The sequence below is a fragment of the Rutidosis leptorrhynchoides genome, chromosome 2, assembly GCF_046630445.1.
Source record: "Rutidosis leptorrhynchoides isolate AG116_Rl617_1_P2 chromosome 2, CSIRO_AGI_Rlap_v1, whole genome shotgun sequence".
Taxonomy (NCBI): Eukaryota; Viridiplantae; Streptophyta; class Magnoliopsida; order Asterales; family Asteraceae; genus Rutidosis; species Rutidosis leptorrhynchoides.
Window position 1 is genome coordinate 43,518,851 of NC_092334.1, and position 13,662 is coordinate 43,532,512.

The 13,662-nt window shown below is 32.8% G+C and overlaps 1 protein-coding gene and 1 pseudogene across 1 annotated transcript; one reads left to right on the forward strand and one right to left on the reverse strand.

The window, feature by feature from the left end:
- The first annotated feature begins 2,518 nt into the window (after window positions 1-2,518).
- On the forward strand, window positions 2,519-4,049 carry LOC139890789 (F-box protein At1g55000). The gene is made up of 2 exons (XM_071873703.1): window positions 2,519-2,947; window positions 3,511-4,049. The coding sequence occupies exons 1-2, from the start codon at window positions 2,522-2,524 to the stop codon at window positions 3,883-3,885; spliced, it is 801 nt and encodes a 266-aa protein (XP_071729804.1). The 5' UTR covers window positions 2,519-2,521; the 3' UTR covers window positions 3,886-4,049.
- Window positions 4,050-4,972: 923 nt separating this feature from the next.
- Window positions 4,973-12,406, reverse strand: LOC139890790 (probable linoleate 9S-lipoxygenase 5; annotated as a pseudogene).
- Between the last annotated feature and the right edge of the window lie 1,256 nt (window positions 12,407-13,662).

Genomic DNA, 13,662 nt, shown 5'->3' on the forward strand with positions numbered 1-13,662 from the left:
CGACTTTTTTTTTTAATTCAATTTTTATTTTCCATTTCATTCTTTTCTTTATAGTATTCCTGTAATATTCCCATTATCATTCTCATTGCCATTAACAATTGTATACCAAGCATGCCCTAAAATAAAAAATATCAATATGTATCAAAGGTTTTCCCTGTTCGAGTTACCCGAGAATGACAGTAATCCGACCTCATACTCTAGTGGACACAGCACATCAGGAATCCTCCTTAACTCTTTCCATCATTTCCCTGACCACCTCAAGATTTGAACCCGAGACTTCATGCAAAGATGTCAATATTTATAGGCTACAAATTTGATTAAAAAATATCAAAGTGGAGTATTAATTAGAATGACCACACATAATAATAATTTTATAAAAACCCACCATTAAATGAAGTAATCAAAGAAATTGTACAATAGTAAAACATTATTGAAACTTTTACATTACATATGATAAGAATTATAATCATATTTTTTAACACCTATTACATATTTATGAAGAAGTCAAACAGAAGTTACTAATATTACATATTTATTGCTATTACGTATTTTTTATGATAGGATTAACAACATTTTCATTTTTTACCATCTTTTACCACCATTTATCATTTAATATAATAATTATATATTACATATTATAATATCATGATACTTATATATTAAATAAGTAATTATTGCATACAATATATATTTAACCTAATTAATTACTATAATATTGTAAGTAGCCATTATTTATCAAATATAAAATCTTGTGAGCACATAATACTGTTAGTAAATGTAATTTGAAATGGACTTATAAATTATTAATTTAAGTATAGATACAACTAATATAAAGTATTCTAAAATAATACATGTATATCCTCACATAATAGATTAGAGAATATTGTAATGCTTGATATTTATTCAAGCTACAACTATATAACATAAAAAAATAAGGTATAGTATTCTTATTCAAATAACTATAATGAAGTACACGATACAAATGATTGTCAAGACATATAATTTTAGAATACACGAAATGAAATGCAAAAAATTAAGACAAATTACAAATTAAAAAAGAACCTACTCATAATTCAATAACAAAACAATTAAATATCCATTCACCAATATGTGAAAGTATATATGGTCAATGGAATTTATTGACATCTACATACGGCATGAGATAAGTATTATTGACTATCATGACATTCCTTTCGTCGGTATAAAAAAAATTTCTTTGAGCCATCCTTCCATATAGTGTCATATATATATTGGTTGATGTGATGTGAATTAACAAAACTTCTCAGCCTTAATTACATTGGAGAGTTACAACAATGTTTTAAATTAAGAAAATGAAAGGTTATTTATTTAGTTGTGTATTCTTTTTATATTCCATAACATTCAGTCATTCATGACTTATGTGAAGGCATAAATAGACATTAAAATTAAGAAAGAAAAAAAAAGAGATTTACCATGTGGTTAAGTGTGTAAGATGGGTAAAAATCATCATAAGTAAATAAATGAGATTAATTAGCTAATTTATGATAATGGGAGTCAAAATTTAGTTAGATATAGATTTCGATTTTTTTTTAAAGCTAATTATATTCAAATAGTACTTTAGTGGTTGTGTACCTCTAAAAACCTTAATACTTTTAGACATATGATATCATATAGTTAAATTTGATGATGTCTTACACAATTTGAAATACTTAAAAAAGAACGAATAAAATTAGTATCACAGGGATACCACTGGTTATAAGGTAGGTTGGCAACGGATCAATTTAATCCCTGCATCCTAATTTTATTGTGGTGACACAAAAATACACTTAAAAAAATAGTTATTACACTAAACTTTAGTATTATTTTATCTTTCTTTTTTTTTCATTTTTTTGTCTTACTTTAATACGTTAGGATATCAAAATTTTACATTTTTATCTTCTTTATTTTAAAAAGTAAACAACAACTTGGGACTTTATTAAAAAATAAGAATAGTTTAGGAACAAGAGAGTAGTATTTTAGTCTACCTATGAGTGTACAAGAGTCGGGTCGAGCTCGAGTTTGGCTCGTTTAAATTTGATAGAACTTGAGGTCAAGCTAGGTTCGATTCGAGTCTAATAATTTAAGCTCAAGTTCGGCTCGTTTTATATTTTATAAGCTCGAGCTTAACTCATTAATTACATAATTTTATATTTTTCACATTTATAGTTTTTGTATTATTTATTCACATATAATAAAATATGTTCAAGAAAAAATTGGTGTTTAAAAATCAAAAGCTCGTCTAGGTTCGCTAGCTTGTTTAAATTTGAGATATAAAGTTTAAACTCAGATTCGTTTAATAAAGGAGCTTCAAAATAAGTTCAAACTCGGACTTGAACGCTCGAATCAAGTTCATACAAAATCGAGCTAGTACATTGCGAACAACTTATCACGAAAGAACAAAATATGACAAGTAGGTGTAAGTTGAAGGACTGGTTAACAAAAATGCAGTACAAGGTAAAATAACTATCCACGTAACTCAAGTACCTCAATTCAATTAGAAAAAATGGGATGTTGTTCCGAAGAAGAAGATATCTTACAACCACTCAACCAATTATCACCATCACCGTCACCGTCATCATCATTCATGGAATCAACGTCTACAATCAACGATTCAAGCACAACTATATCTCCGATGAATTCTAATTTCGCAGCTTTAATTTGTAAGGATATCCTCCGTACGATCTTCGAGAAGCTTCCGGCTATAGATATAGCACGATCTGCTTGTGTATGTAGGTTATGGAGTTCAGTGGCCTCTGATAGGGAAATTCAGGTAACCGCCTTTTCGGCTCCTTGGAAATTGAAACATTTGATCGGTAGTCCAACTTCTGGTGCGTTTTGGAGAGATAATAGTTTAAATCGGTTTGCGATTTCGCATCGATTGGTTCGTGCTGATACTGTTGCTAGCCTTGCCGTTAAGTATTCCGTTCAGGTAACATTCTGTTCATTTTTCTATGTTACTATTTGTTAATTGATTGATGATGATGATTCGTTTAATTAACGTGTTTGAGTATTTGTGCTTGTGAATTATTAGACATAAATTCAATTTATAATAATTGATGGTAATTTGGAGCCTATAAATCAGTGATTTGATGATAAGTTAGTTAATAACTATTCTTTGAGTGTATTGTTTGAATTGTAGCACTGATTGATTTTATTAAAAGGTTTTATTGCTTATTTTCATGTAGTGATTTAAATTTAATTTAATTTACTAGTAGTCTATTAGTACATTTCTTTAAGATGATTATTATTATTAAATTTCATCTCTGTACATATTTGAGATTAATTTTGTTATAAAAAGCTATAAATATTCGAGTTTATCGACCAGAGTTCGATCTATATTAATTTCTTTTGGGATCGAGCTTGCTTGCAGCCTGATCTTAAGCTGCCCTGCCAATGGGCAGTGTCTAGGTTTTTTGGTTACAGGCTTTTTACTTTTTGACTGCTAATTTGGTAGTGGAGATATTTGGTCATTGACTATGTTTTTTTCAATAGGTTACGGACATTAAACGGTTGAACAACATGATGAGTGACCATGGGATACACTCAAGGGACAGATTGTTAATCCCCGTAAGCAAACCAGACATTCTCATTGATGGCACGTGTTATATTGAATTGGATGCTCATGCTAAGAGAGAAGTTGCGGTATTGTATCTGGAAGGTGCGCCCGACAGTGTGGTAACTAAAATGTTAAATAGTGTGACGTCTGAACGAGGGAAAAAAAGGATACTTGACTCATTGAAAAGAAGCATGCACGTTGACGATGGTACTGCGCAGTACTACTTATCTTTATCGAATGGTGATCCTCGTGCTGCGTTAACGGAGTTTTCAGAGGATATAACGTGGGAGAGGCAGATGGGGTTGGCATGATTTGGTCACACACTCGCACAATTTGTATAATCAGATGAAGATGTGGTAAAGCTTGTTTGCAGGGTATGTAATTTATCTAAGTCGTATAGTCAGGGTTAATTGCATAAAAAAAGTAACCACCTTTGTTCAAAAATTTACTTCAGGTAATCAACTGTGTCTGATAACCAAAACGTCTCGAATTTCATAAATATCGATTTAAGGTAATTCATGAAACCAGTCACTTGATGGCAATATTGTAAGTAAGCATGAAGTAAAGAATTTGAGAAAGTCGAAAGGTTTTCATGGGTGAATAGATGGTTTTGCAAATTAGATTTTGGAAGAGATTTGATTACTCAAAGTCGATATTAGAATAATATGTGGTCACTCTTTATGCAATTAATCCTTTAAATAATCAAGAATAATATTTGTATGTGCCTGTGTGGGCAAATTGAGATGATATGAACCCTCCTGAAATATAATGTATATGTGTGCTAAAGCATCTACCTTTAAGTATAAATAACCTTAACAGTATCTTACTTCTAATTTTCATCTTTGCATCGTATAACATGACAATTTCTTTATTTTCCATGTATGATAAAGTTGGTTTGAGAATTGGGGTACTTGAATAGGAGGATCTTGATTATGTTTTATTTGGATATTGAATCTTTAGGCAGATATTACCAACACACAGTTATAACACAACTCAATTGACAAGTTTATTAGATCATGCAGGGCACACTTTCTTTTGGTGATTAATGTCAAAAGTCACACCATTAACGAAATTACACGCGCTCTAGCTTTAGTTGCAGACATTGCATTAGTTAAGTAGAATCAACAATGATTATTGCTTCTAGGCTAGGAAATATAACATTTGACTTCAAATAAGGCTGACAATTTCATTACAAAAGAGATAAAACTTCACAACAACTAAATTTTTGTCATAGACAAATTGTACAAGCAACAAATTCCATCATTAGTTCACAAAAAAAAACACCGCGACTTACATGACAAAAGATACTTACAGACAACAAACAAATTTTGTTATTAGGTCGAAGGTAAACAATATGTATAAACAGAAAAATATATATAAGAATATTGAAGTGCTTCTTCACATTGACACACTATTTGGGATTCCCATTCCTGTAAGTCCTTCTTTGCTGGATGGGTACAGAAGGGTATAAGGTACTTCAACTGTTCCAACCCTATTTTTCAAACTTTCATTCGTGTTCCTTTGTACTATTTTACATTCGATGTCACTAAGCTTCTTGCCAAATTTCTCAAATGCCTTTAATGGTTCTGAATCCATTGTCCACTCGGGGCACTGTCTTTGCCCAAGGTAAAGCTCATCTGATGTATGCCTTGACAAAATCTCTATAAAAGATATATTAATAAGTGCTTGAGTTTGAGCAGTGATTGTTTTCAGGAAAACCTTATCTGGACTCTCTTTAAGTTCTTCATACACTGGAGTGTTTGGTTCAGGCATAAAATGTCGACTTAAAGTTGGACGATTAGGAAGATATCCTGCATAAGAGTATTGCCCAAAGTTTAGTGCTGCATGAAGTGCAGAAGCCACCCATATAATTGTAGTGCAAGAATCCATTAATTCTTGACACGCATTCATTTTTGGCCACCATGTCTCGTCTTTCTTGTCACCATGTCCCACTTCTCGAATTTCCTTCCACCATGATTGGAGTTCTGTGTCACGTTGAACCATTTCATCGTTCTTGTAGTAGAAGGTACAATAATCCTCAACCCATGTCTTGATAGCAAACCAAATATCGAGACCATCAACAGCATATGGGTAATCCTTAATCATCAAACGAATCCCATTTGGAGAACTTAAATCCTCAATTGCCATTCCCCTATTTATTTGAAGTATCAGTACATCATATTAGCTACAAGACTAATGATGTTCACAACGATTGCTTGTTGTATTAAATTTAATTATTTTTTAATTATATTATGATTACATATACCTTTTGACAAGATCAACAGGGAGTGCATGGTCAGTGAACACCCAATCTTTGTATATGAAGGATGTCATCTCCATTACATATTTCCCTGGGAAGAAGACTTGCTCAATTAAACCTCCACCATTAAGCAGGAGTTGTCTTGCTAAGGCGTTAAAGTTCATCGTATCACGAAAATGAGGATGAAGTAGTTTATGGATTGGATGGATCACACTTAGTTGCCTATGTGTTGCAATCACAAATGGCTCAATAACAGCATGTGTGTTCAACCTGTAAAACACAAATAGAATGATACGTATAACAGTGTTCATTCTTTTTCTCAAGTAAAATAAAATGCCTGTTGAGGAGTTTTTACCAGTGATTTATAAGCTGATGGACCCCCGAGTAGTTCACTGCTACATATGCTTTCGCTAGCTGCCAAATGGAGCTTTCGAGTCCATGTTCAGCTGGAGTGTAAACTTTACTAATGGCGCCAAATTGATCTCCTGATGGATGAGGCGAACTTAACTCAATTGCTAGTGGCTTTAGGGTTCCATCTTGTTGCAAAAGTAGCAAAGTTCGTGTGGCATAAATCTTGTTGGAAGTTGCATTTATTTGCCTCACATATGGCATCAGTGCATCATGGTGGTCCAGTATAAATAGTTTGTTTGACTTAACTGCCTGCATGACCAAACAAACTTAGTAACGCACACACCTCGAATAGTCTACCACATAACTTGAACTCACAACAACCAGTGGCGGAACTTGAACCCGGATACAGATGGGGCGGGCCAAAAATTTAATAGATTTTCCATTGTCAGTAGGGGTAAACACTAAAAAAAACCTTATTTATTGGTAAAAAAAAAATTTAGTGTACAAATTTTTGTTCCGTTAAATCTAGGTGGGGCGGATACCCCCTTCGAGTAACACTATGTTCCGCCACTGACTACAACTACAAGGTTGATGAGTTACCTCTAAGGGTGTAAACGAGTTGGCTTTAGGGAGCTACTCGAACTCGAATCGCTAAAAGTTCGATCCGAGCCGAGCTTATAAAACGAGCTTGAGTTCGACCTTAAACATAGTTTTGAAGTTCGTTTACACCCCCAAAGGCCTTGGTATAAACTTACTATATTTATCCCCTCCTAGTTAACTAGCTAATAAAAGCAGACACCAGGTTTAAGTTCAAGTTACCTCTTCTATCTCTAAACCATCAAGATTCTTCTCAATGTGGTAGGATCTGATTGAACTGTTTTGGTTACCATAGATTTTGACGTCTAGTGTGCTTGTAGGAGGAAATTCCTGTATATAAAAGTGAACAGACATGGTAAAAAATTAAAGTTAACTTTGAGTAATACTAAAAAGCTATATATACACCTTGAGAAGACGAACGCTAACGGGGTTAGCACCCGCTAACATTTCTCTTGCAAACTCTGCGTCGGTCCTCCACGCAGATTTATCTCCTGATGAGATATGAGTAGAAAGTAATAACAATTACTATTTGCTTTTAAGCATGGAGGAAATATGACATTGAGTTATTATCGATTTGGTACCTTCGATAACTTTTGGCATGGGGAACTTTGTATAGCCAGCACCATCTGTTTCAACTCAAAAGGAACGTGAGTCCGAATTTCTTCAAGTAACGGTTCTGGTATCTTGATTCCTCCTTCGTAAAGCTTCAACAGATCTTCGAAAGAGTCAAATTCAGTAGGAGTGTTGTCAGTTAGACCATGAAGTTCCGAAACAAGGAATTGACTAATGGATCTCAAATTATAAGCAAGGAGGTCCGAAACCTTCATGTGTCCAAGTCGTTCGTCTCTTGGAACATATATGCTAAAGCTCTCAAGAAGACTCAGTTTTAGGATCTGTAACAATCGATAACTGTCATAAAATAGTTATATAAACAAGACAAAATTACGCCATTGGTCCTTAATATTTGTTCAAAGTTTCGTGAATGCACCTAAAGTATTTTTTTGACGTGGATGACTAATGTTTCAAATTGTTGTGTCGGTCGCTAAAGGTAACAACGTAGTTCTTTATCATTAGTTTCCATCATGTGAGGTGCACACGAGGGCTGATTTGTCATTTTAATATTGAAGTCTATTAAAATGGATCCAACCCTATTCGTTCATTTGCAAACCTAATTAGTAAAAAGACAAAACAACTCTCGTGTGCATCTCACATGATGCACACTAAGAGTGAGGAACTAACGTCTGTTACCTTCAGGGACTAACGACTCAACAATTTGGAACATTAGTGTCATCTACGTCAATATATATATATATATATATATATATATATATATATATATATATATATATATATATATATATATATATATATATATATATATATATATAGTGATAGGATCAAGAGGGAAGTAACTATTCGGGGGGAAGCGGGGGAAGCAAAAACTTTTTTTTTTTTTCGTTTTTTGAAAAAACTTTGTTCACGACCATTATAGATGAGATGAAAATATGAACATTTAGTAGAGACACTTTGTGATAAATGTTTTTATTTTGGCGGGAAAACGCCGAAGAAGTAATATATAACAATTATCGTGTTTTTCGAGCGTATTTTGAGGTTTTAGCTATTGGGGTTTATATATTAGGGTTTAGATATTAGGGTTTATAGGGTTTAGAAATTTAGGGTTTAGGGTTTAGATTTAGGGTTTAGATTTAGGATTTAGATTGAGTTTTTAACACGAACGGTTTAGAGTTTTGGGTTTAGGGTTTAGGGTTTAGGGTTTGGTGTTTTGGGTTTATGGAATAAACCCAAAACACTAAACCCTAAACTCTAAATCGGGCTAAATTTTACTTCACAAAACATGAAAAAAAACGTTCATGTTCTTCACGAACAATATTATCTTGAATGTTATTTTTGTCGATCGTTTTCCCGCCTAAATAATAATATTCATCACGAAGTGTCTCTTCTAAATGTTCATATTTTCGTGTGATCTTGATGCCGGAAAAAAAAATTCAAAAAAGACGGAAAAAAAAAATTTGCTTCCCCCCGCTTCCCCCCGATTGGTTACTTCCCCATTGATCCTGCCCCTATATATATATATATATATATATATATATATATATATATATATATATATATATATATATATATATATATAGTGGTAGGATCAAGAGGGAAGTAACCATTCGGGGGGAAGCGGAGGGAAGCAAAAACTTTTTTTTTTTTTCGTTTTTTGAAAAAACTTTGTTCACGAACATTATAGATGAGATGAAAATATGAACATTTAGTAGAGACACTTTGTGATAAATGTTTTTATTTTGGCGGAAAAACGCTCGAAGAAGTAATATATAACAATTATCGTGTTTTTCGAGCGTATTTTGAGGTTTTAGCTATTGGGGTTTAGATATTAGGGTTTAGATATTAGCGTTTATAGGGTTTAGATATTAGGGTTTAGAAATTTAGGGTTTAGGGTTTAGATTTAGGGTTTAGATTTAGGATTTAGATTGAGTTTTTAACACGGACGGTTTAGAGTTTAGGGTTTAGGGTTTGGTGTTTTGGGTTTATGAAATAAACCCAAAACACCAAACCCTAAACCCTAAACCCTAAACTCTAAACTCTAAATCGGGCTAAATTTTACTTCACAAAACATGAAAAAAAAACGTTCATGTTCTTCACGAACAATATTATCTTGAATGTTATTTTTGTCGATCGTTTTTCCGCCTAAATAATAACATTCATCACGAAGTGTCTCTTCTAAATGTTCATATTTTCGTGTGATCTTGATGCCAGAAAAAAAAATTCAAAAAAAAAAACGAAATTTTTTTTTTTTTGCTTCCCCCGATTGATTACTTCCCCATTGATCCTGCCCCTATATATATATATATATATATATATATATATATATATATATATATATATATATATATATATAGAGGTCCATCTATGAAGCTTTGACCAAAGGATAAATGACATAATTTTGCCTATAAACAAACAACCCTCATATACGAAAAAGTAAAAGTAGCTTAAATAACCTGCTTTGGTGTATGGTCTCCCAGTTCTTCCTCTACGCGGATACGGGTACGTTGAAGACCCTCCAAGAACTGGTCTTCCTTAGTCCACGTTTTCAGGATTTCCTAAATCGTTGTAAAATGCGTAATCATAGACCCTGTCCCATTCTTGAAGCTCCCCGGATCCATCGCCTCTTAATATAACCAATTCTTCTTCCCTATACGAACGTAGTAATTCAGGAGTCTCACCAGGCAAATACGCCTACAAAAATATGTATTACGACTTAATTAATCTAAACTGCTTCTTTTATAAGATCGTTTGTTATAAAGTTAAGGCAAACGAAAAAGGCTACTAATCTACCTTATTGGCGAAGAATATGCGATCATGTGTGTAACGTTTAGAAGGATAAACCCACGAGTTACAAACGAAATGGACTTGACCATGACCGGGAACGTTGTCGAGGGTCAGAGTCTTGAGAAAGAATTCACTGTGGTGATCATTTTTGACCAAAAAAGCTCCTGGAAGTCCTATTTTTTCATTCCAATCAAAACTAATATTATATGTGATGTCACTGATTGTAAGAGGGTTGCTTGTTGTAGTAATCCAGTCTTCTAAGATGGCTGCATTTCCTATCTTTCCTTTCCCTATTACAGGAAAAAACCGACTAGTTAAAAAAGCATATTGTACGTTAGAGGTGATCGTTGCATATTAAATTAAATAGTAAAATATTTCTTGTCTATAAAAAAATGTGACTAGCATTCATCTTCAATAACAACAACAACAACAACAACAACAACAACAACAGCAACAAAACCCAATACCACATGAGTGGTGTATGAAGGAGGTGAGATGTAGACAATCCTTCCCCTATCTGAGAATAAAAACAAGTCATTTCTCCACCCAGAGTAGAACACTCTCAAAAGTGGAGAAAGTCATCCCTCTCTCTATTCGACGGATAAAGAGATTGCTTCCGAGTGGACCTCCGGCCAATAAGTAGGGAATTTTTTTAAAAAAAATAGTAAATAAAATTAAAAATAAAATTGAGACGCCATGAAAATAGTAGAATCAAATTTTCATGGGTTTTAAATCTTGTCTGGAATTCAATTTAGGCTCTAACTCAACGCTGGTTGTTAACTCAAAAATAGAGCACCTATTCATCTTCAATAACGTAAATGAAAAAATAATTTTGGGTTGTATAGCAAGATGTTTTTATGTACTTCTAGTTTTTTTTTATTTAACAGCAAACACACACTCATTAAATTGTCTACGACGGACTCAAAATAACAACTTCAAAGTTGAGTTATCTCAATACCTCTATACCATAAACCCTTTTGGACCATTTTTGGTTATATATAATGATAATGATATATAGTTTGTGGATGTCTAGATGTTTTTGAGTTCATTTTGCTATTTGCAAATTCTTCTTACTTTAACTTTTGAATTTTCTCTAAGAATAAAATAACATAACATGAAAACTTGGTATACTATGATTATAATAAAAATCGTATTAATTGATCGAATTAGGACCAGGAACTTGGTAGGAATAACAACTAGATGATCCTAAAACTATCTGCAATAATTGATTGATAAACAGTAAATCAAAAACGCTCCAAAACAGTTTGACTTTTTTAAAACTTTGACTCGATGATTCATTCGATTTGTTGTTTGTAAATCAGTTTAGGTGATTCACGAAGCTAACACGGGTATACTAGAACACAGCTACATTACAAATCCGACTGTTAAGCTCTAGATTACTGAATTGAACTCGATTTTGATGAAAACTTGAATGAAACCCTAGAAAAATCTAAGAATTGATGAATCTATGAATTTGGTGTCAAATATGATGCTAAAGATCAGTGAGATTGATCTCTTTAGCTCTGATAACACATGTTATTGCATTGAATTCACATGATTAATGATTTTGGTGATTGAATCCAAAGTAGATCTAAGATGGTGATAATCCTAGAGAGAGGGAGTGAATGTACAAATGAACTCTAATTCTACAATACTCTCTTGAACATAGCTAGCGTCATCAATCCTAACAATGAGGGTGAGAGGGTATTTATACAACCAATATCCCTTTCCCCTTTACAATATAATGCTAGCATCAAATCTACACAATCTAAAACATTTCTTTGAGTACTAGTAACATAAATGATTTAGTTTTAATGTTTTAATTTACTTATAAGTGCTCATCTATCATATAGTTTTTGATAGATGGTCGGGTCACAAGAGTTATCATAGTTAATATGAATATGATAATTGTGATTTTGCCATGCCCTGCCAGATTACCCAACTATTCTTAAAGATCACATTTATTTATATTCTTAAACATAATACGGAGTATATAACAAAATTTATTTATCTTGGCCACTTCACAAAAATATCACTGTACAAATCGCTCAAATTCAAGATAATATTTCTCGCTAGGTTTTCATGAAATATAACGTTGGAAAAAACGAAAGTGTACCGGAGGACTCGTTATCTGGATGAACCGCGCTAATGAGTTGAATAGAGACGTTTTAGCGAAACAACTCATACACTCGGTCAAGAACCGATTCACCTATGTCAGTAACATCCAACACGTTCTTCTTATTCAACACCACTCTCCCTGTCACCATTTGCGAATCGACTTTTACAGAATCCATGATATATAGCAATACTTAACTTTGTATATTTAATTTTTGTGTTTGTTGTGATCTTCTTGTGATGAAAGTACAAAAATTTGTAGATGTTATAGTTTATTTAGCAATACGAAAGTTTATTTATGTATGTTAGTATGTGTTGGTTTGTAGGCTTGTTTACGTTTAGGGTTTGGGTTTGGGTTTGGCGGTAGGCTGTATGCTAGTATGTTTTTCGTATGTATGTATGCGTATGCAGGTATGGTGGTATGTAGTGTAGCATTTCTCGTCATTCCTTGAGCTTCGCACGGCAGTCTAAGGTACGTTTATATATATATATATATATATATATATATATATATATATATATATATATATATATATATATATATATATATATATATATATATATATATATATATATATATATATATATATTTTTATGGCTCTGCTAAGTGAGTCAACGGCAAGCGTCGATTTATTGGCGACTTTACCGCCACTTAGAGCCTAAATTAAACTCCAGGCATGATTTAAAACCCATGAAAATTTGATCTCACCATTTTCATGGCGTCTCGTTTGTATCGTTTATTTTCTTATCTACTTTTTTTTTTTTTTAATCTACTTTTTTATGTTGTACTTTTTTTTCCCTGGCCGGAGGTCCCTGGAAGCAATCTCTTTATTCGTCGAATAGAGAGAAAAAGGACTTTCTCTACTCTTTGAAGTGTTTCACTCGGGGTGGAGAAATGATTTTTCTTTATTCTAGGATAGAGGAAGGATTGTCTACGATCAACCTCCCACATACCTCACACATATGGGATTGGGTATTGTTGTTGTTGTTGTATAAAGATGTTATGACAAGTAGTTATAGGCAAATGCATTAGCAAGTTGGATATATTTTAAATTATATAGATATAGATATATAAAGATACACTACTATAACGCCATCCTCTCAAACCTTTTTAGCAGCCTTACCATGAATGTAGAAACGTAAGATACCAATCATTCTATTATTAATTGTTAGTCAAGAAAAAATCATCATATTAACGTGTGTGTATGTATATATATTACCCGCATGGATATTTTTGACACTTCACCATTAATCTCAAGTCTCAGTTTTTTATTTAAATGAAATAAACGCATGGTTCTATGGATTCTCTCCAATCAAAAGTTCTCCATGTGTGACGATCGCTCCAAATCCATATGGACAAACACGTCATTCATTGATTTCATTGCGAGGTGTTTGACCTCTATATGAT